Source organism: Schistocerca americana, chromosome 2 (genome assembly GCF_021461395.2).
Source record: "Schistocerca americana isolate TAMUIC-IGC-003095 chromosome 2, iqSchAmer2.1, whole genome shotgun sequence".
Lineage (NCBI taxonomy): Eukaryota > Metazoa > Arthropoda > Insecta > Orthoptera > Acrididae > Schistocerca > Schistocerca americana.
In genome coordinates this window covers 72,772,005-72,795,955 of record NC_060120.1, presented here as the reverse complement: position 1 = coordinate 72,795,955, position 23,951 = coordinate 72,772,005, and the positions used below count along the sequence as shown (strand labels likewise).

Genomic DNA, 23,951 nt, shown 5'->3' with positions numbered 1-23,951 from the left:
TATTAGTAAATAGCCACAGAATTAACAGATGTCTCTTAACAACTTTTTAAAGCTATAAAAGGTATGTGCATTGTAAGAACAATGCATGTATTTCATTTTGAAGATGAAAATCGCAAAAGATTCTTACCGTACGTAAGTCACACAGTATTGTGGTTGTGTAACAAATTAGTTACATCTTCCTCACCAGAGAGTTTGCAGCAAATAGATGGTGACTTAATCGAACAGTTTACATTTCAATACGCTCGTACCAAGTCGGAAAATTTTTCATTCAGAACTCTGCGACGTCTCATAAGTGCATATTCAAAAACGGTATTCTTGCGCAACGAGCCGTAGACCAACGGTTTTGCTTCTATTAACGTATGTTCTCAATCGTATCAGTTTTCGTCCTTAATTATGGTACACCCTACATACCTGATAAGAAAATTCTCTTAGGAAGTTGCAGATGAGTTTTGGCTTAATTTTGTGTACCTACTGCATCTCAGTACATAACCGACCTGAAATACCATTACTACATTAAATTACTGTTTTTTCACTTACTGTTTTTAATGTTGCTTTAAGGTCCACTGTGTACTCCAGTTTGAATTTTGGTAAATAGAGATACACTTCCCGTTGGCCCATTCCTGACAGAATGTCCTGAAGATTTATGTTGGCAAGTTTCTTCTCAAGATTCGGAAGTCCATTCTGCTCTTTGGGCAGTATTATCATCATACCGAGTTTTTTCCCCTGTTACATGAAAAAGAAATGCAATGAATAGCTTATGTTACGTTAAATGGCTCTAAAACATTGTGCATCGTGTTAAGTTAACAACTGAACACAACACACAGAAACGTGTGTAGCGTCCAGACAACAAACACTATCTGTAAAGCATCGGAGGGAAAAGTTAAAAACTTTTTAAATTAGGTAAATTTTTCACCTTTGTAGTCTGTAATAATGCAACACTACTGAAATAAAGTATAGTTCTGAAATAGCGATTTTGTCATCCTACTTCCACACGCTGAAGAATCACAATTACTGATGGGAACTCATGCAATAATTGTTAGTTGTTATTATGTAATATTCTGAACCTTTAATCTTTAGGAATACTTTACACTTATGTGTATTTCTTGTATTATAATTTCTCACTCGTTTATACAGCTACATATCTTGTCTTCAAATTGATCTAGCGCACAATTATTGTTGGTTCATAATTAGTAACATACCCTGTATGGAAGAAGCACAACCTGAGATTCCAATTCACTTATCTCTGTGTATTTGAACCCCTCTTCAATGTACATCATATCCACATTTTTCGTTGATCCTGAGGCTAGATGAAACGGTGTTGGTAACGTAAATGCTACATCGAACTGCTGCAGCCAATCAGCATTGAGGTAGATGGCATTCACCAGTACCATCTTCGTTAAATCATTCAGGACGCCTGAAATAAATAATTTGCCTGCTTATGGATATGATACTTTGATGCCCACTAACCTTACAAATTTATTTACGTTGTTCCATGAGTCAGGGGAACGCCAGTACCCAACTGAGCATAGTTGAAAATACATAAAGCTTATATACATAAGAGCCGGCCGAAGTGGTCGTGCGGTTAAAGGCGCTGCAGTCTGGAACCGCAAGACCGCTACGGTCGCAGGTTCGAATCCTGCCTCGGGCATGGATGTTTGTGATGCCCTTAGGTTAGTTAGGTTTAACTAGTTCTAAGTTCTAGGGGACTAATGACCTCAGCAGTTGAGTCCCATAGTGCTCAGAGCCATTTGAACCATTTTTATATACATAAGTGAAAAAAAGGCTCGTAAAAAGGTCCAGTAACATTATTCAGTACATAATTAACTACAATGTCAACGATAATTTAAGTGACATGTTTACGATTTACCTTTGTAATTCGCCACTTTCTTTGTCTCATATTACTACAACAAAAGATGTTACCGCGTGCAGATGACTTTTATGGCAATCTCAGTAGTCCATACAAATTATAAAAATGAATGTGTGTGTGTGTGTGTGTGTGTTCCGGATCTCTTCCTAACCAATGTGCCGATTTCAACCAAACTTAATCCATATATATACCTTACTGTGAAGCGACAATCGCTGTGGGGGTAAGAACCACTTACCTATCAAGGGGGGAGGAGTGGGGGGGGGAGTCAAAATGAAGCGTAGACCGCGACGAGTGAAGTCCCAGAATTTATCTATCTAGTATTTGTGAATGAAAGTATTTAGCAACATACAACAAATTTTACACATAATTTCGAACATCAACGAAATTTTTGTTCTCGCTGACAACCTCTACAAAATGTAAAAACCATTACTGCTTATTACTTTTCCGCTGTTAATGGTGAAGTACCGCACGAGGCATGACGCTATAATTTATTACTTCTTTACTGGTAAATTTTTTCGCGACGCATTGTACAGACAGTATGCACATCACTTAATATAAGTGCAACATTGTATGATTGTACGACATGTAGTTCCGGTCTTATGACGTCATGTGATGCGTGAAGAGCTGCCGCATCATGCACGACGTTTAAATTTATTACATCTTTGCTGCTACCTCTATTCGTAGTAAATTTCGCAGATAGTTACTTCATATTCCGCTAAATGTACCTATGAAATTATATCATTGTACGACACGTAGGTCAGAAGGAATGACGTCATAAACATTAAGCACAGGTCCAGACGCTGCATGGTACGTGGTTGGGCGCATAGGTGTAGTAAATAAACTCATGGGCAGCGCCAGGTTCCTCCGCTAGCACTTCACAAAAGTTGATTTATCGTGAACAGTATATTTACGGACCTGATGATTTTGGTCAACCAGCCCGACAATCGAATGCCGAGCTGCGTCCTCGTGAAACCAAATATTTTCCTATGGTAAACACATCGGACTCGCATTCGTTAGGAGTGGAAGTGAAGTCTTCATCTGGCCGTTCTGATTTTGTATTTCATCTTCCCATATTACTGCACTGAGGAAGTTCTTACTACAGTTCCTCATTCCAAGCACCGTATGAATGCTAAATTAACATATAATGAAGTGTCGGCGGAATAGAAGGTCAAATGAGGAATGAAAATTGTTCCTTATAGGATTACTGTGCTCTTCTGTATACACTGATGAACCAAAAAACTATGAGTCCCTTTTTAATAGCGTGTCCTTGCGTCTCTGGAACGCAATGCAGCTCCACTCAAGATGTAGCTAAAATGGATACAATAAAAACAGTCCAATACCCAAGCCTTCAAAGATGTTAAAAGCTTGTCTCGGCATAAAAGAACTTTTTTGTCAGTTTGTAAATGGACAAGAATTTAACGAGCCTCATTTCAATAATTTATTAAAAAATATTAGCAAATTTTGTGGTCATAAGAAAGCTTATCTGTGTTCGAAATTTTAAAATAAAGTATTGTAGAAGAAACAATATTATATCATAGTTCGTGAATGGTGTAACTAGCCACAAATACTTTTTAATGTTTTATTTTAGTTCCGTTTCGGGCTACCATGCCCATCTTCAGAAGTTTAATATTTTATTTTACACATATGTTTTGATAATCAGCTTGTCGTCTGCTAATGCATGTTTCTATTAATGAAACAACTTAAAAAAATTGTTACTAAATATGTTAAAGCGCATTAGCCTCTTTTTATTAATGAAACGACTTATAAAGTGATTAGGATGTTGTGTAGGTTGGGTGGTCGACAGAACATCCTTTACGGGGTGGGGGGTGGGAAGGAGCGTTGTAGAATGTCCCTCATTTCAGGGCAGGAGAGAGAAAAATCAAGGTCCTCGTGAAGGATATGGTTCAGTTGTTCCAGTCCAGGATGTTACTGGGTGACAAGGGAGGCTCTCATTCGTAGCTGACTCTTGTCAATGGTGGGAGAATTCGGGGTGTGTGAGGGTATGGCAAGAGAAATCTGTTTGTGGACTAGGTTTGGGAGTATTGACTGCATAGAAGGTCTTCATGAGGCCCTCAGCAAACTCGGTAAGGGAGTTCTCGTCATTGCAGATATGTTGTCCACGGATGGCTAGCTTGTATAGGAGGGATTTTGTGGTAAAGAGATGGCAGCTGTTAAAATGTTGATGCCGTCTTTGGTTAGTGAGTTTAACGTGGACAGAGGTATGGATGAGACCCTCAGGGATGTGAAAGACGACATCCAGGAAGGCGGCACGTTGCGTAGAGAAGTACCAGATGAAGCAGCAGGGAAAGAAAGTGTTGAGGTCGTGGGGGAACGTGGAGAGCGAAACCGTCTGTGGCTTGCCTTATCAGAAGCTTGAAATTGAGAAACTGCACGAAAAAAAAAATTAGGAAAGAAATCTCCCTGTTGTTCATGTCTCTTTTTAAGCAGACAAACCAAGGAATGCCTAATGTCATACTTTCACGTGCATTCTTGAAGGGAGATGCTGTAATTCTTGTAGCACGATGTTTTGGCCTAGAAAAAAAACTTGCATCTGCAGCTACAATTGCCATGGCTACAATTGGCATGAAACGATTCAAGAAGTTATAATTATCGTTGTCTTCTATAAATGGTACCACTGTTAACACAAACGGGTTCGATTCCCGGCGGGGTCAGGGATTTTCTCTGCCTCGTGATGGCTGGGTGTTGTGTGATGTCCTTAGGTTAGTTAGGTTTAAGTAGTTCTAAGTTCTAGGGGACTGATGACCTAAGATGTTAAGTCCCATAGTGCTCAGAGCCATTTGAACCATTTTTTTGTTAACACAAAATATACATTGACGAGCACATCAGTACATGACCTCACTCGACCACTACTCACTGGCTCCTCCTTCTACAGTTCAATCTGCCAGCAGTATACCTCATTCCACATAAAAAACCTTCATAAAAGGAAACGGCAAGGGAAAACTTGGGTTCATCATTTCTTTAGCAGAATACTACTCATTTCGCAACAATAAAACATGGTATCCTTCGGAAGATCTCAGACTTCACAAATATCATTATATTAAATCCTTAATTATATAACACTGGGGATATTGTTGTTGTTATTGTTGTGGTCTTGAGTCCTAAGAGAGGTTTGAAGCAGCTCAAAAGTTACTACATCCTGTGCAAGCCAATTCATCTCTGAGTAACAACTAACTTCTGTAAGAATCTGCTTACTGTATTCACCCCTTGGCCTCCCTCCTCGATTTTATCCCCCCCCCCCCCCGGCCACCACCACGCTTCACCCCAATAGCAATACTAAACTGGTGATTCCCTGATGCTTCAGAATGTGTCCTGCCAACTAATCCCTTCTTCTAGCCAGGTTGTGCCACAAATTTGTCTTCTCCCCAATTCTATTCAGCACCTCATGATTAGTTACCTGATATATACATCTGTGTTGTTGTTGTGCTCTTCATTCCTGAGACTGGTTTGATGCAGCTCTCCTTGCTAATCTATCCTGTGCAAGCTCCTTCATCTCCCAGTACCTACTACAACCTACATCCTTCTGAATCTGCTGAGTGTATTCATCTCTTGGTCTCCCTCTACGATTTTTGCCCTCCACGCTGCCCTCCAATGCTAAATTTGTGATCCCTTGTTGCCTCAGGACATGTCCTACCAACCGATCCCTTCTTCTAGTCAAGTTGTGCCACAAACTTCTCTTCTCCCCAATCCTATTCAATACCTCCTCATTAGTTATATGATCTACCCATCTAAACTTCAGCATTCTTCTGTAGCACACATTTCGAAAGCTTCTATTCTCTTCTTGTCCAAACTATTTATTGTCCATGTTTCACTTCCATACACGGCTACACTCCATACAAATACTTTCAGACACGACTTCCTGACACTTAAATCTATACTCGATGTTAACAAATTTCACTTCTTCAGAAACGCTTTCCTTGCCATTGCCAGTCTACATTTTATATCCTCTCTACTTCGACCATCATCAGTTATTTTGCTCCCCAAATACCAAAATGGCTTTACTACTTTAAGTGTCTCATTTCCTAATCTAATTTCCTCAGCATCACCCGACTTGATTCGACTGCATTCCATTATCCTCATTTTGCTTTTGTTGATGTTCATCTTATATCCTCCTTTGAAGACACTGTCCATTCCGTTCAACTGCTCTTCCAAGGCCTATGCTGTCTCTGACAGAATTACAGTGTCATCGGCGAACCTCAAAGTTTTTATTTCTTCTTCATGGATTTTAATACCTACTCCGAATTTTTCTTTTGTTTCCTTTACTGCTTGCTCAATATACAGATTGAATAACATCGGGGAGAGGCTACAACCCTGTCTCACTCCCTTCCCAACCACTGCTTCCCTTTCATGCCCCTCGACTCTTATAACTGCCATCTGGTTTCTGTACAAATTGTAAATAGCTTTTCGCTCCCTGTATTTTACCCCTGCCACCTTCAGAATTTGAAAGAGAGTATTCCAGCAAACATTGTCAAAAGCTTTCTCTAAGTCTACAAATGCTAGAAACGTAGGTTTGCTTTCCTTAATCTTTCTTGTAAGATAAGTCGTAGGGTCAGTATTTCCTCACGTGTTCCAACATTTCTACGGAATCCAAACTTATCTTCCCCGAGGTCGGCTTCTACCAGTTTTTCCATTCCTCTGTAAATAATTCGCGTTAGTATTTTGCAGCTGTGACTTATTAAACTGATAGTTCCGTAATTTTCACATCTGTCAACACCTGCTTTCTTTGGGATTGGAATTATTATATTCTTCTTGAAGTCTGAGGGCATTTCGCCTGTCTCGTACATCTTGCTCACCAGGTGGTAGAGTTTTGTCAGGACTGGCTCTCCCAAGGCCGCCAGTAGTTCTAATGGAATGTTGTCTACTCCCGGAGCCTTGTTTCGACTCAGGTCTTTCAGCGCTCTGTCAAACTCTTCACGCAGTATCATATCTCCCATGTCATCTTCATCTACATCCTCTTCCATTTCCATAATATTGTCCTCAAGTACATCGCCCTTGTATAGACCCTCTATATACTCCTTCCACCTTTCTGCTTTCCCCTCTTTGCTTAGAACTGGGTTTCCATCTGAGCTCTTGATATTCATACAAGTGGCTCTCTTTTCTCCCAAGGTCTCTTTAATTTTCCTGTAGGCTGTATCTATCTTACCCCTAGTGAGACAAGCCTCTACATCCTTACATTTGTCCTCCAGCCATGCCTGCTTAGCCATTTTTCACTTCCTGTCGATCTCATTGTTGAGACGTTTGTATTCATTATTGCCGCTTCATTTACTGCGTTTTTATATTTTCTCCTTTCATCAATTAAATTCAATATTTCTTCTGTTACCCAAGGATTTCTACTAGCCCTCGTCTTTTTACCTGCTTGATCCTCTGCTGCCTTCACTACTTCATCCCTCAGAGCTACCCATTCGTCTTCTACTGTATTTCTTTCCCCCATTCCTGTCAATTGTTCCCTTATGCTCTCCCTGAATCTCTGTACAACCTCTGGTTTAGTCAGTTTATCCAGGTCCCATCTCCTTAAATTCCCACCTTTTTGCAGTTTCTTCAGTTTTAGTCTACAGTTCATAACCAATAGATTGTGGTCAGAGTCCACATCTGCCCCTGGAAATGTCCTACAATTTAAAACCTGGTTCCTAAATCTCTGTCTTACCATTATATAATCTATCTGATACCTTCTAGTATCTCCAGGATTCTTCCATGTATACAACATATCCATCTAATCTGCAGCATTCTTCTGTAGCACCACATTTCTAAAGCTTCTATTCACTTCTTGTCTAAACTGTCTACACTCCATAAAAATGTTTTCAGAAAAGAATTCCTTACAATGAAATCTATACTCGATTTTAACAAATTTTTGTTCTTCAGAAATACTTTTCTTGCCATTGCCAGTCTACATTTTATATCATCTCTACTTCGACCACCATCAGTTATTTTGCTGCCTAAATAGCAAACCTCATCTACTACTTTAAGTGTCTGATTTCCTAATCTAATTCCCTCAGCATCGCCTGATTTAATTCGACTACATTCCATTATCCTCATTTTGCTTTTGTTGATGTTCATTTTATTTCCTCCTTTCAAGACACTGTCCATTCCGTTTAACTGCTCTTCTACGTCCTTTGCTGTCTCTGATAGAATTACAATGTCATCGGCAGGCCTCAAAGTTTTTATTTCTTCTCCCTGAGCTTCAATTCCTACTCCAAATGTTTCTTTTGTTTGCTTTAATACTTGCTCAATATACAGATTGAATAACGTCGATAGGGACTGATGACCTTAGCAGTTAAGATTTTACACAAATTAGAACATTTTAATAACGTCGAGGATGGGCTACAGCCCCGTCTCACTCCCTTCTCAACCACTGCTGCCCTTTCATGCTCCTCGACTTTTATAACAGCTATCTAGTTTCTGTACAAATTGTAAATAGCCTTTCGCTCCTTGTATTTTATCCCTGCCATCTCTAGAATTTGAAAGAGATTATTCCAGTCAACATTGTCAAAAGCTTTCTCTAGGTCTACAAATGCTAGAAACGTAGGTTTGCTTTTGCTTAACCTATCTTCTACTAGAAGTCATAGGGTCAGTATTGCCCCGCGTGTTCCTGCATTTCTCCATAATCCACCATGATCTTCCCCGATGGCGGCTTCTACCAGTGTTTCCATTCGTCTGTAAAGAATTCATGTTTGTATTTCACAACCGTAACTTATGAAACTGATAGTTCAGTGATTTTCACACCTGTCAGCACCTGCTTTCTCTGGAATTGGAATTATTATATTTCTGTTGAAGCCTGGTGGTATTTCGCCTGTTTCATACATCTTGCCATCAGATGGAATAGTTTAACCATTGCTGGCTGTCCCAAGGCTATCAGTAGTTCTAACAGAATGTTGTCTACTCCCGGGGCCTTGTTTCGACTCAGCACTTTCAGTGCTCTGTCAGATTCTTCACGCAGTATCACATCTCCAAGCTAATCTACATCTACGTCCTCTTCCATTTCCATAATATTGCCCTTAAGTACATCTCCCTTGTATGTACCCTCTACATACTCCATCCACCTTTCTGCTTTCCCTTCCTTGCTTAGGACTGGTTTTCCGTCTCAGTTCCTGATATTCATATATGTCGTTCTCTTTTCTCCGAAGGTCTCCTTAATTTTCCCGTAGGTGTCATCTATCTTACCCCTAGTGATATATGCTTCTACATCCTTGCATTTGTCCTCTAGCCATTCCTGTTTAGATATATTTACTATCAAAAACAGTCTTGATCACAATTTATTTATTACGGTAAGCGGTTTCGACCACTACTGTCGTCATCTTCAGACCAATGAGTAAGAACTACATTCCTCCAGTCACCATAATAAATAAATTGTTATCAAGACTGTTTTTGATAGTAAATATTTGTAACACATTGATCACTGTTCACTTCACAATGTATTCAAAAGTAATCAATACCTGTTTAGCATTTCGCACTTACTGTCGATCTCATTTTGCATTCCCTTTTGCGTGCTTCATGTACTGCATTTTTATATTTTCTGCTTTCGACAATTAAATTCAATAACTCTTTTGTTACCCAAGGGTTTCTACGAGCCCTCGTCTGTTTACCTGCTTGATGCTCTGCTGCCCACACTCTTTCATCTCTCAAAGCTACCCATCCTTCTTGTAATGTATTTCTTTTCGCTGTACTTGTGAGTCATTTGCTAATGCTCCATCTGAAGCTCTATGCAGCCTCCGGTTCTTTCAGTTTATCGAGGTCCCATCTCCTTAAATTCCTAACCTTTTTGCTGTTTCTTGAATTTTAATCTACAGTTCATAACCAATAAATTGTCGTCGGAATCCACATCTGCTCCTGGAAATGTCTTACAATTTAAAACCTGGTCCCAAAATCTCTGACTAACCATTATATAATCAGTCTGAAACATTCCGGTGTCTCCAGGTCTCTTGCAAGTATACAGCCTTCTTTCATGATCTTAAACCAAGTGTTAGCGATGATTAATTTACGATCTGTGCAAAATTCTATCAGGCGGCTTCCTCTTTCATTTCTTTCCCCCCAGTATATATTCACCTACTATTTTTCCTTCTCTTTCTTTCCATACTATCGAATTCCAGACCACCACGACTACTAAATTTTCATCGCCATTAACTATCTGAATATCATTTCTTTAATCTCTTCCTCATATGTGGAGCTAATTGGCATGTCAACTTGTAATATTGCGGCGAGTGTGGGCTCCATTTCTATCTTGGCTACAATAATGGGTCCACTATGCTGTTCTTAGTAGGTTGTCCGCGTTCCTAATTTTTATTCATTATTAAACCTTCTCCTGCACTACCCCTATTCGATTTTGTGTTTATAACCCTGTATTCACCTGATCAGAAGTCGTGTTCCTCCTGCCAACGAACTTCACTAATTTCCACTCTAATTAAACTTTAATCTATCCATTTCCCTTTTTAAATTTTCTATCCTACCTTCCAGATTTTTGAATTTGATATTCCACGGTCCGATCCGTAGAACGCCAATTTTGTTTCCCCTGCTAATGACATCCTCCTGAATAGTCCCCTCCCGGAGATCCGAATGGGGAACTATTTTACCTCCGTAATACTTTACCCAAGAGGACGTCATCATCATTTAGCAATAAAGTTGAGTTGCATGACCTCGCGACAAATTACGGCTGTAGTTTTCCTTTGCTTTCAGCCGTGTGCAGTACCAGCACAGCAGGACCATTATGGATGATGTTACAAGGGCCGATCCGTCAGTTATCCAGACTGTTGCCCTGCAGCTCTCGAAAAGGCTTCTGCCCCTCTTAAGGAACCATAGGTTTGTCTGGCGTTTCAACGTATACCCCTCCGTTGTCGTTGCACCTATGGTACAGTTATCTCTATCGCTGGGGCACGCAAGCCCCCCCCCACCAACAGCAACGTCTATTGTTCTGGTTCATGGGCGGGGGAGGGGTTTGACGACACACACCAGTATTTTAATTTTCATCATAAAACAAACATAACATATTACACTTCTTTACTGCAAAGATGTTCTAGAAAACTGAGACATTTGGTGCCAATTAGAAACAGATATTTTTTAAATTCAGAAGAATAACCTGACGTCTCTCAACTACGTGAACTGTGTTTACATTCTGTAAGAAGTCATATTACTGCACTCTCGCTGCCAAGTGTGAGTTTATTTGGTCCTTACAGTTACAACTGAACAAGACTGTAGCCATTTCATTATTTATCTAAAAGCTGAGTCACGGGAGCTTTAGTGCTTTATGTTCTTTTGGCGTTTGTTGCCAGCTCTGACGTTGTTACTTTGGTAAAATTTGGAAGTAAAACTGTTTTTTTTTTAGTCTGAATAATCAAAATTACTGGTCAAAATTATGAAAAGGAGATCCATGAGAACTGTTTTCTTCACATAGGGCTCAGTTCGCGACAGATCTAAGTAACACAGCAAGTTATGACTTGATTTCGTTACAATACCAAGTCGTTTTCTTCACTAAATTCTGTGCTAGCGTGTTAGCAACTTGTTCTGAAGACGGGAAAATCTCAACACGTAAATCCACGAGTTGTTATCTCGTGAAACTCAGCTTGCACTGTTCGCCGATGGTACTCTGAAGGTTGGAGATAACAGCGCTGAGGTTGATGCAGTGTTCATCATCTGCCGAAATGTGTTCCGTAGAATGCTATAAGGTCACCTGATTAACTGAGTATGAGACCAGCTAAGGAGGAAGATTAAGTAAGGTTTAACCTCCCGTCGGCGACGTCATCAGTAACGGGGAAGTGCAAGTCCGGATTGAGGAAAGAAGTCGGCTGTGCCGTTTCAAAGGGACCCGGCCGGGAATGGCCTTTGGCGATTTAGTTAATTTGTCGAAAACTTCAACCGGTAGGGAAGGTCAGGAATTTTAATCGCCGTCCTCAAGTATGCAATTAAATTGTATAGCCACTGCTCTCTTATTACCATCTTTTCGATTGTGTTGATCACTTCCTAACAAACAAATCTGAGCTCCTCTTCCATAAGTATGAATAATAGCCACTTATGTAAGTAGCTACATGCGTCCCACTGGACATTTTACTTTGTTCGACACATTTAAAAATTACATGATAGGCGGGTCCTTCAATAAGTAATGTCCCACTTTTTTCTCATAACATATTTATTGTTAAAGAGTCAGAATTAGGTGACAATTTATATCAACATGTCTTGTCCATGTCCTGTCCTATTTTACTACGTAATCTCCATCACGTTCTATGGCCGTGCGTCAAACGTTGTGGAGAAACATGTATTACCTACTGGTAAAAGCTCTCGTCCTGTAGGCGTAGCCATGTTTTCATTGGATGACTGACACTCTCGTCATCTTCAAAGTGTGTTCTCCGTAGAGATTCTCTCCGTCGGTCTCAAAACGCTCCAAAAATTCCGATGAAATGTCCATTCTTTGAATCTTGTGGTTCGCTGTGAGCATTCGTGGAACCCATCGTGAGACCTCTTTCAATATCCGACAGTCTCGATCATTGCAGATCCACTTCCAATGCTGACCGACAAGCTACATCTATTTGAGCCTGTATACTGTGTTCATCTCTTGGTCTCCCTCTTCAATGTTTATCCCCCACACTTCTCTTCAGTTCTAAATAGATGATCCCTTGATGTCTTACAATGTATTCCATCACACAATCCCTTCTTTTGCTCAAGCTGGGCTACAAATTCCTTTTCTCCGCAATTCTGTTCACCCCAGTTCTATTCAGTACCTCCGCGTTACTTAAATGATCTACCATCTAATCTTCAACATTCTTCTCTAGCACCTAATTTCAGAAGCTTCTATTCTCTTCTTGTCTGAACTGTTTATCGTCCACGTTTCACGGTGAGGGACGGGAAAAACCCACCGTGGTACAACAACAAAGTTAGGAAACTACTGCGAAAGCAAAGAGAGCTCCACTCCAAGTTTAAACGCAGCCAAAACCTCTCAGACAAACAGAAGCTAAACGATGTCAAAGTTAGCGTAAGGAGGGCTATGCGTGAAGCGTTCATTGAATTCGAAAGTAAAATTCTATGTACCGACTTGACAGAAAATCCTAGGAAGTTCTGGTCTTACGTTAAATCAGTAAGTGGCTCGAAACAGCATATCCAGACACTACGGGATGATGATGGCATTGAAACAGAGGATGACACGCGTAAAGCTGAAATACTAAACACCTTTTTCCAAAGCTGTTTCACAGAGGAAGACCGCACTGCAGTTCCTTCTCTAAATCCTCGCACAAACGAAAAAATGGCTGACATCGAAATAAGTGTCCAAGGAATAGAAAAGCAACTGGAATCACTCAATAGAGGAAAGTCCACTGGACCTGACGGGATACCAATTCGATTCTACACAGAGTACGCGAAAGAACTTGCCCCCCTTCTAACAGCCGTGTACCGCAAGTCTCTAGAGGAACGGAGGGTTCCAAATGATTGGAAAAGAGCACAGATAATCCCAGTCTTCAAGAAGGGTCGTCGAGCAGATGCGCAAAACTATAGACCTATATCTCTTACGTCGATCTCTTGTAGAATTTTAGAACATGTTTTTTGCTCGCGTATCATGTCATTTCTGGAAACCCAGAATCTACTATGTAGGAATCAACATGGATTCCGGAAACAGCGATCGTGTGAGACCCAACTCGCCTTATTTGTTCATGAGACCCAGAAAATATTAGATACAGGCTCCCAGGTAGATGCTATTTTTCTTGACTTCCGGAAGGCGTTCGATACAGTTCCGCACTGTCGCCTGATAAACAAAGTAAGAGCCTACGGAATATCAGACCAGCTGTGTGGCTGGATTGAGGAGTTTTTGGCAAACAGAACACAGCATGTTGTTATCAATGGAGAGACGTCTACAGACGTTAAAGTAACCTCTGGCGTGCCACAGGGGAGTGTTATGGGACCATTGCTTTTCACAATATATATAAATGACTTAGTAGATAGTGTCGGAAGTTCCATGCGGCTTTTCGCGGATGATGCTGTAGTATACAGAGAAGTTGCTGCATTAGAAAATTGTAGCGAAATACAGGAAGATCTGCAGCGGATAGGCACTTGGTGCAGGGAGTGGCAACTGACCCTTAACATAGACAAATGTAATGTATTGCGAATACATAAAAAGAAGGATCCTTTATTGTATGATTATATGATAGCGGAACAAACACTGGTAGCAGTTACTTCTGTAAAATATCTGGGAGTATGCGTACGGAACGATTTGAAGTGGAATGATCATATAAAACTAATTGTTGGTAAGGCGGGTACCAGGTTGAGATTCATTGGGAGAGTGCTTAGAAAATGTAGTCCATCAACAAAGGAGGTGGCTTACAAAACACTCGTTCGACCTATACTTGAGTATTGCTCATCAGTGTGGGATCCGTACCAGGTCGGGTTGACGGAGGAGATAGAGAAGATCCAAAGAAGAGCGGCGCGTTTCGTCACTGGGTTATTTGGTAACCGTGATAGCGTTACGGAGATGTTTAATAAACTCAAGTGGCAGACTCTGCAAGAGAGGCGCTCTGCATCGCGGTGTAGCTTGCTCGCCAGGTTTCTGGATGAGGTATCGAATATATTGCTTCCCCCTACTTATACTTCCCGAGGAGATCACGAATGTAAAATTAGAGAGATTAGAGCGCGCACGGAGGCTTTCAGACAGTCGTTCTTCCCGCGAACCATACGCGACTGGAACAGGAAAGGGAGGTAATGACAGTGGCACGTAAAGTGCCCTCCGCCACACACCGTTGGGTGGCTTGCGGAGTATCAATGTAAAAAAAAAAAAAAAAAAAAAAAAAAAAAAAAAAAAAAAGGCTACTCTCCAGACGGATACATTCGACAAAAACTGTCTAATATATAAACTTATATTAGATAACTTACTCCTCTTTTTCAAGAATATTTTTCTTACTATTGACAGTCTCCATTTTATATCGTCTTTGCTTCGACTACTATCAGTTATTTTTCTTGCCAAATAACAACACTCATCAATTGCTTTTAGTGTCTCATTACCTAATCTAATTCACTCAGCTCACTCGGCTACATTCCGTTATCCTTAATTTGCTTTGCCTCATGTTCATCTTCTGTACTCCTTTCAAAACATTGTCCATTCCGTCCAACTGCACTTCGATGTCCTTTGCTGTCTCCGAGAGAATTACGATGTTATTTGAAAACATCAAAATGTTTATTCTTTCACCTTGAATTTTACATCCTTCTCTATATTTTTCTTTGGTTTTCTTTACTGCTTGCTCAATGTACAGATTGAGTAACATCGGGGATAAGCTAAAACCCTGTCTCACTTCTCTCTCAACCACTGCTTCCGTTTCATGGCCTTTAACTCTTATAATTGTCCTTTGATTTCTTAACAAGTTGTAATAATATGACAAACAACTACTGCGTTACTTGTAATTGACGCTGTTGTTCTTGAAACTAATAAAATCGAGTGAGCGCTCTAAGTTAAGAGTTAGCTTGTGTGTAGCTTAATGAGCAACCATTAGTGTGTTTATTAATTCATAGTAATCATAACGACTAACGAGGTGCATGGTGATACCCGTGTCATGTTGTGACTGTGGTTTCTCATTATTAACCTAAGGGCTACCAATTCGACTAAATACGTAGAAATTACAATTACGAGCAACTTAAATTCAAAAGACCACATAGATAATACTGTGGGGAAGGCGAAACAAAGACTGCGCTTTGTTGGCAGAACACTTACAAGATGCGACAAAACCACTAAAGAGACAGCCTACATTACACTTGTCCGTCCTCCGCTGGAATATTGCTGTGCGGTGTGGGATCCTTACTAAGTAGGATTGACGGAGGACATCGAAAAAGTGCAAAGAAGGGCAGTTCGTTTCGTGTTATCGTGCAATAGGGTTGAGAGTGTCACTGATATGATTCGCGAGTAGGGGTGGCAGTCACTGAAACAAAGGCGGTTTTCTTTCTGGCAAGATCTATTACGAAATTTCAATCACCAACTTTCTCTTCCGAATGCGAATATATTTTGTTGTGACCCTCTTACATAGGGAGAAATGATCATCATAATAAAATACGAGAGATCAGAGCTCGAACGCAAAGATTTAGGTGTTCTTTTTTCCCACGCGCCATTCGAGAGTGGAATGGTAGAGAAGTAGTATGAAAATGGTTCGATGAACCCTCTGCAGGCACTTAAGTGTGAATTGCAGAGTAACCATGTAGATGTAAATCTAGATGTAGATGTAGATCAATGAATTTGTGTGTTTATCAATGCCGCTAGGTGGTGGTATTTGTGTGAAGTGTCATACTCTGATTATATAGGTAGAGTTACAAACTGTATGATACCGAAGCCAAGTATGTTGTTGTTGTTTAATTTTCATTGAGATCAGAATTTTATTTTCTTGAAATGTTATTTAATTAAGATCATTGGTCGGATATCTGCCCAAGTCTTTAAATCGTAGGTCAACCGAATGTTTTTATTTTGCATGTCATTTAAGTGTTGTCAGCCAATGGCGGTGTTATTTGGAGTCACAAGCAAGTTTAAAACGCGCAGTAGATCGCGTTAGTTTTTGAGGCCTCTGTTTCAGGATGAGATCGCTTGTGCCTTTCATTTGTAGTTCGCCATCAGCAGTTCGGAACTTCGTGTCGTCAGTGTTACCGAAGCCGTGCTGGTCGAGCTGAGTCATTCTGTCGTCTGGTGCTAGATTCACTCTGGTGACGCCAGGCGTTCCAGATTCGCGTCGGTTCCCGCAGCTCGAATGAAAGGTGAGTGTGAAGATTAAAAAAAAAAAAGATTGTTTTAGTCCCGTTTCGAGTCGCAAAACCCAGTGCTGCACTAACCAGTCACATCTTCTGACGCCGGCCGCTGTGGCCGAGCAGTTCTAGGCGCTTCAGTCCGGAACTGCGCAGCTGCTACGATCGCAGGTTCGAATCCTGCCTCGGGCATAGATGTGTGTGATGTCCTTAGGTTAGTCAGGTTTAAATAGTTCTAAGTATAGGGGACTGATGACGTCAGATGTTAAGTCCCATAGTGCGTAGAGCCATTTCAACCATTTTTGAACATCTTCTGACACCTTGGACAGATGCCAATCATTGTTTGCGTATCGCGAGAGTACAACGAAGTCTGAATCTACGGAAATCGTCGAGTAAATTATCAAGGATATAAGAACACAGAGTGTATCTGGCGATTAATTTAATGAAGTATTGATGCCGAGGGAAGTATATGAATTTACGAAAGAGGTAACTTTGCAAGTTCTCGTCGATCAGTTCTTGGGTACTGCTTTATTTCTCGGGTTTCTGAACCATACAAGGAAGAATTGTTAGAAGCGATAGAGGAAAGCCAAAGCAAAGTTGCTCTCACAACTTCATTAGCAAATGCTGAAATAATGCATGGCGTCACGAATACGTTTTCGTGCTAAATAGGTAGAACTCCCGTTTCAATAACTACCAAGCAAGACCCTATTTCCCCCTACTTACGTCTTCCTCCTACAATACATCATGCCGTTGAAACAGTTGAATTTTAGCTCATATCACTGCTTACTGACAATGGTTCTCATCGCACATCATTCGCAAATTGTACATCAAAGGAGAGAAACAATAACGTCACGAAAACTATCATCTGTCATGTATTGTAAGGTACCTTGTGGAGTAAAGGAATACATCTTGGTAACTATTCTAGTACAGTTATTGCGACAAGCTGAAAAAGGTACTCATTTACAGAGGAGTAAAGCTGAACATTTTCTTGAGTAGTGCTTATACGAATAGTAATTTAATGAGGAAAATTGCTTACCAGAAGGGATTATGTTTTTTATCTTCTGATTTGTCTTATATTCCATCCAGTCATTTATTGTTTTCCGTGCTTGCTCTTCTTGTGAAAAATCTACTTCTTCTGTTCCAGCCTTGAATCTAATGGCAGAATTATTGAATTCTTCCTTAATGTTATAACCATTTTTCATGAATATTCTGTTAGCAATGTTAAGCACTATGTCTTTACTTTCCTGAAATATGGAAAAGAAATAGACTTAAAAGGTAAGATATTAAAATTGATTTTATATTTATTTTTCACAATACATATGTGGTATCAGTCATAATAATAGACAGTAATGAAAATTCCAGCGTTAATCTTTTCTTGATCATGTCGAAGCACTCTGATCTTTCTTTAAATCCTATGAACCTTTACACCACAGAACACTAAGTTTACAATAAATAAATAAAACACAGCCACAATCAGGAGGTAGTGTCCAAGTTATTTTCTTCCATACTCTATATTAATTATCTTGGCGTAATATTAGTGCAGTATACTTTTTCTTAAGTTTCACTTACATTGATTACATTAACTTCTGCCACTTGCAAGGTAACCAGTTTAATATTTTATTTACCTTTTGAAGACGAAATTATTTGTTACCCATTAGAGTATTTTGTTTTTCATCCAAACTGCTTCGTTTTTTAGTGAATAAATATACTCAGCTATTTTAAACTTAATAGCTACACTTAATGGTTAGAAAATATTGTCTTAGCAATACTGCAACCACTTAGATCTTACTTATGGGCTACCCATAAGAAATGAACCATTGTTTTTTAAAAATGGAGATACTATCAAGTTGAAGTATGCGACCATTTATATGTTTACATAATAACTCAGTACTTCGAATTCATGTAATAATTACAGTCCTAACATTACCAGTTTTGGTTTTGACAACTGTCTGCGATTTCAGATGAAATCAATCTACTAACAGCTTCATCATGGTATGCACCAGAAATTGTAATATGTAATGACAAATATATTCATGAATTAATTGCATCAAATAGTGAAACTGGGCATGTTAAGTCTTAAGAGTAGTATGTGACTTGACATAATGAATTACTATATTTAAAAAAATTGTTATGACACTCTCATTTGCAAGAACCTATGTTTGATAACCAGTCTCAATCACATTTAATGTTTGTCATCATATCTGAAAATTAAATTAAACTTTAATAATCACTATCTCTGTAAATAATGTGATTCAAAGTGTTTAAAATTTTGGTTTTCTAATTTACTGCAATAAGCTGATAACATAGACTGACAATATCTAAAATTCCTAATATGGTACTTGATTCATCATGACTTGTAAAAAGCAAAAATTATTTAAAAGGGTAGTAGTCACAGCTGAAAAGTACTTGTGTCAACATTCTATAGCATCTAGTATTTTATTAAACCCACTATGAATCATAAAAACCCATGCATCACGGATGACGGATGAGTAGGGAGAAAGGTTGGAGGGAGAGAGCAAAAGCACAGATTATGTGTGGTATTGAAGTATAACAATGAACTGTCTAAAAATGCCAGAGAATTATTTGAAACTCAGAAGCAATTTCTGTAATGCACCAAATGTTTATATATGAACCATCTTGTTGAAATTCGTAATTAAATTGCAACACCCCACCTGATAACTGAGTGCACACAGTTCTCACCATAGTATGTCTGAGGTATATTACGTGCGTGTACAGTGGGCTCAGTCTGCCTGTGGCCATGCTGCCACTGACCCACAAGTGCAGCGACCTTATAAGATCTTGTTCAGCCTGGTATAGTAGTAGCAGAATCAGAGAGTTTCCATTGACTTGGCTGTCTGAGTACCTCATCGAAATTCTTAAAGTACATCGAATTCTTGAAGTAAAACAGGAGATGTGTAGTTTACATCGTAGCATCAGACAATGCCTATATATTTGAAATTCTCCCAAGATGTTGAAATAACGTCCCTTAGGTGCTGTTTGTAAAATTTCAAGATGTTTCATTTAGATGATCTTCAGATGTTGTCTTATTTTGTAGTCCAGTATGTTCTTTAAAATGGGTCTCCAACGTTTCATCAGTCTGATCCATACACATTTTGTCATAGTACTTGCATTAAATCTCATACAGACCTGGTACACTAAATTTGCAACTTCATTTATTTTGTCTTAGGTTTAGCTTAAACTGAAGAGTAGATATTGTACATCAGTATTTCAATTTATGTGTGGATTTTAACAGGGTTTCTCATGCATCATTTAAATTGGTTCTTAGTTCTACATTAATCCTATTATGTCTTTTATATATTTCCTTGTTTTATTGTAATACTAATCAATATCTGTGCTTTCCCCCTCTCACTCCCCTGCCCATCACCCACAACACATCAATGTGTATTATGCATAGTGGGTTAATCAAAATTCTAGATGTTACGGAATGGTCGCGTAAATTTCCTTTACTTTACAGCTTTTACTTTCTTTTTAACTCACTGGCTTATACTGCTGGCTCACAGCCAGTCGCAGGTTTCATGTCTGTTATTACACTGCCAGCTGGCAGAGGGACTGAGCAGCTGTAGCTTCATTTTAGTGTTTGTTCTTTTCTGCTAATAGATGACATGACATGTTGTATACCATTAGAAAGCTGAAAACCGATTTATGTAGCGATGTTACACTCGATTTCTTTCGATATTTTGTGAGTTATAAGTAATAGTTTTCAGGTTTTGTTAGGTTTATCCCTAAAAAAATCCCATTAAGAAAACATCCTGTAGTGTGAAAAGTAAGAAAGAAGAAAAGTTATACACAGTGTGAGTGTGAGAAACATCTGGTGGCGTTGCACAAACTCGTGAAGCAGTTTATTTTCACAACTCATCGCTTCAATAAATGGTAAGGTAAGATTTATAAAGAATTCCTATCGAAAAAGTTATATAATTTAAAGAAAGGTGCATAAAAATATATTGATTTCTGTAAATTTAAATAGTGATTATAGAATCGACTATGGAGGAAAACATTAGTAAGTCAATAGGTTAAATAATTTTAACTCTCCTTATCCATGACTAAACAGATACACTTTCAAGAATTTTATTTTACACATCATCAATCTATGTTATCTGCTTATAAAGTTCAATTAAAAATATATACATTCAATATTTTTGTCTACAGAAACAATGTTATACTGATGTCTAAAAATGATCATTAAATTCTATTGCAACAAGTTATGAAGTGTAACTGTTCACAGTGAGATATAATTCAAAAAATTTAAACTATTGAAGGCTCCAACTTGACAATTTGTCACACTTTATTAAGATTGTGCTAAGTCTGAGAGTGAAAAAAAATTGATTTTATGAAATTGACTCTTGAATTATTAACACAGTGTTTAAAAATTAGAAGTGCTAATAAATGACTTGCTTGCAAATTGGTCCAAAAATATGCAATAATTAAGACAAAAGATAGGAAACCAACAGATCAAATAGTGAATCAACAATGTGAGATTTCCTGCGTCAAAGCTGAGGTTAGAAATAGTTAGAGTTAGTTGTCAGTTGTACATATGATATTTAAAGATACTTAAGATTTTATCGACATTATAGTTTTTTTGTTGTCAGTAATGTAAATTGTGAGAAAGTTTGGCTTACTGTGAGGCATCAGAAAAAAAACTTAAATCTGTTTAGATGTAAAAGTAAAGGAAAAGGCATACTGCAAAATGTTCAGAAGTTCTATGACAAATTTGTCAATTTAACAAACATCACACTTGTTAATAATGAGATTTTATTTGTTTAAAACGGACTTAAATGTAATCTACAGCCCATATTATTTTACAAAGAGAAAAAGAGAATTATAGCTGAGGTGAAATGTGCTAGTGACTGGGAAAAATCACCCGTAGCTCAAAAATAAGAAAAATGCACGCACCAATAAACTTACTAAAACAGTATAACTACAAATATCAATTAGGAGTTGAAATATTGATAAGAGAACAATACAGTGATTGAATATTAAATTAAAGCAGCATCAAGTGTTAGTTAGAAAATGCAATAAAGGAACCACCATAGTGTTGATGAGTGAAAATGACTACATATCTAAAACAGAAATTTTTTACAGACAGTGGAATAAAACAAGTAACTAAGGATCCTACAGCGAAATTCCACAATGATTGAAAAACATTTGTCTCAAGATGTTGAAAAGAAATGGTTTCTCGTGTTGAACCTGCAAACTCTAGTCACACAAACAGAGGACAAGCTGGACAAGAGGACTAATCGCAAAGAAAGAACAAATTAACAGATATCTGCCATGTAAGTTAAGAAGTATACATTAATTCAATGAGCACTTCTGTATAAAGAAGATCTATGACTTTCCTGATAGCATCAAACATATTTCAATACCAGTAGATGCACTCCTTGCAGCACTTCACCAAGTAAACTTGTATACAAATATAGCACCCAGCGAAACCATCGATTTCACTAAAAACAGTTTACCAGTACCTGAAACTGTCTCTATATGAGAACTGATAGAGCTAAGGTTGGCCTAAAGTTATTTCATATGTTACCATAAACTTAACAACCAACCAGAAGGTTCAGCAATGGATAATGCTCTCTCCAGTATCATGGCTGAAACGTTCATGAGCCAAAAAGAGCAGAAAGTTTTCGTGAAATCCCAGAGTTAGCCAAGAAAATAAACTATTACCAGTACGTTGACGAAAATATTTTAAAATTCAAAGGAACTGTTAATGAAATGAATGATATTGCTCTAAAGCTTAGTGTTATTCACTTTGAAGTAAAATTTACTTTTGAATGTGAATGTAAAGGGCTAATCAATTTCCTTGACATAAATGTCACTAACGAAGACGATACACATAAATTCACGATTTACAGGAAACCCAGCTGAATGTATCTCACAATAGGTTCTTCATCATGGCAGTCTGCTCATTTACTGATGGGTACCTCAAGCTACCAGTAAGTGAACAAGATAGGAAAAATGAAATATAGCTATTCCTAAGCAAGTCGTTGTAATATCTTCAGTCTGTAGGTACAGATATGTAGATTTTGGGTACTCACGTCGTAAAGTTAATAAACTGTTTTTACCAACTCTAGACCTGTATCACACGTTCGTGTTGGTCGTTTAGTTTTAGTTTTTGCTACAGTTGGAACGACACTCTGCACACAGAGACACTTACTTTTATTTTGGAGACATGGCTAGGCAGAAAGGCGAAGAATACCTCTAAATCTAGATACAAAAATTGTATTTCATGCACAAGAACCGTATACAGGATAAGAAATAGTTATCTGCATGTAATCAAAAACACCTGCCTTTTGAAATTCCATGAACAAAAATTTTAATATGTGTTACGAAATTTTTTTCTACTGGTTAAGACTTGAAATACACATATGTGTACTTTAAATTTTGTAGAACAAATAAATAACTTGGAATTAAAACATTGTAATTTAGAATGCATCTATCAGTAATAACTATTAAACAAATCATGAAAACATTATTCTTTCCTTATTTTATCACAGGGAGTGAAGGAGGTAATAATTGGTTATAACGCTGAAGTTGTTACAAAAATGTTTCATAAAACGAAAACAGAGCACACATGTAGAGCAGGTACTACTGCGTAAATAAGGAACAAGTGTAGAAACCTACGTCAATGCTCGTAGAATGTAGATGAAATGCATCAGATAAAGTAGCTCAAAGGCTTCGGAAAATCACGTTAAGAACAGGGTCTCGTGTAAGACAGCCTCTTCATTTTACGCTAAAACACAATTAAAGTATATAAAGTTGTAAATTTAGTCCATCGGGTAGTCCATCGGGTGGGCCTAAGATTAAGTGCAACGACTGTCGTAAAAACGTATACAGGTCAGTAAAACTAGTAGGAATTTTGAGGCCAGATTTCAAGAACGTATTGTACTACGAAACAGTGGGCAAAATATGGAATCATCTAACTGGAACTAGACATTCAGTAGACCAATAGAGACATATCTTGAAATTTTACTCACAGCGCCTAAGGCTGTCGTCACACAGGACAAGGTAGCTACAGTTGACGGCGCGTTCTACGAGTCTTGTTCCGTAATTTCCTGCTATTTCACGTTGAGGAGCCATTTCGTCATTTGAAACAAAAAATAAGTTCTGCGATATTTCGGCAACGTTCGGCGGTGACAAGTCCAATAAGAAGCAAGACTGCTCCCCACGCTACCATCAGAAATTCCGGGACGCCATATTATATTTGTCGTGTTCAGCTACAGCCCATATTTGGCTGCTTTTATGTTATAATTTATCTCACATGAACATGTACTGTTTCTAAGCACCAGCAGACTGAATCCCTTAAGAACGCACCGAAACTGGTACGATTTGTTATAATATGGCTCTGAGCACTATGGGACTTAACATG

At 38.6% G+C, this 23,951-nt stretch overlaps 1 protein-coding gene across 1 annotated transcript in view; it reads right to left on the bottom strand.

Annotated features, from left to right (window-relative positions):
* Nucleotides 1-23,951, bottom strand: part of LOC124593787 (serpin B3-like) — a 213,418-nt gene that overhangs the window by 5,425 nt on the left and 184,042 nt on the right. The window contains exons 10-12 of the mRNA XM_047132136.1: nucleotides 17,604-17,811; nucleotides 1,200-1,414; nucleotides 538-723 (exon numbers count right to left, since the gene is read on the bottom strand). Coding sequence (XP_046988092.1) covers nucleotides 538-723; nucleotides 1,200-1,414; nucleotides 17,604-17,811 — 609 coding nt within the window. The remainder of the gene's footprint in view (nucleotides 1-537; nucleotides 724-1,199; nucleotides 1,415-17,603; nucleotides 17,812-23,951) is intronic.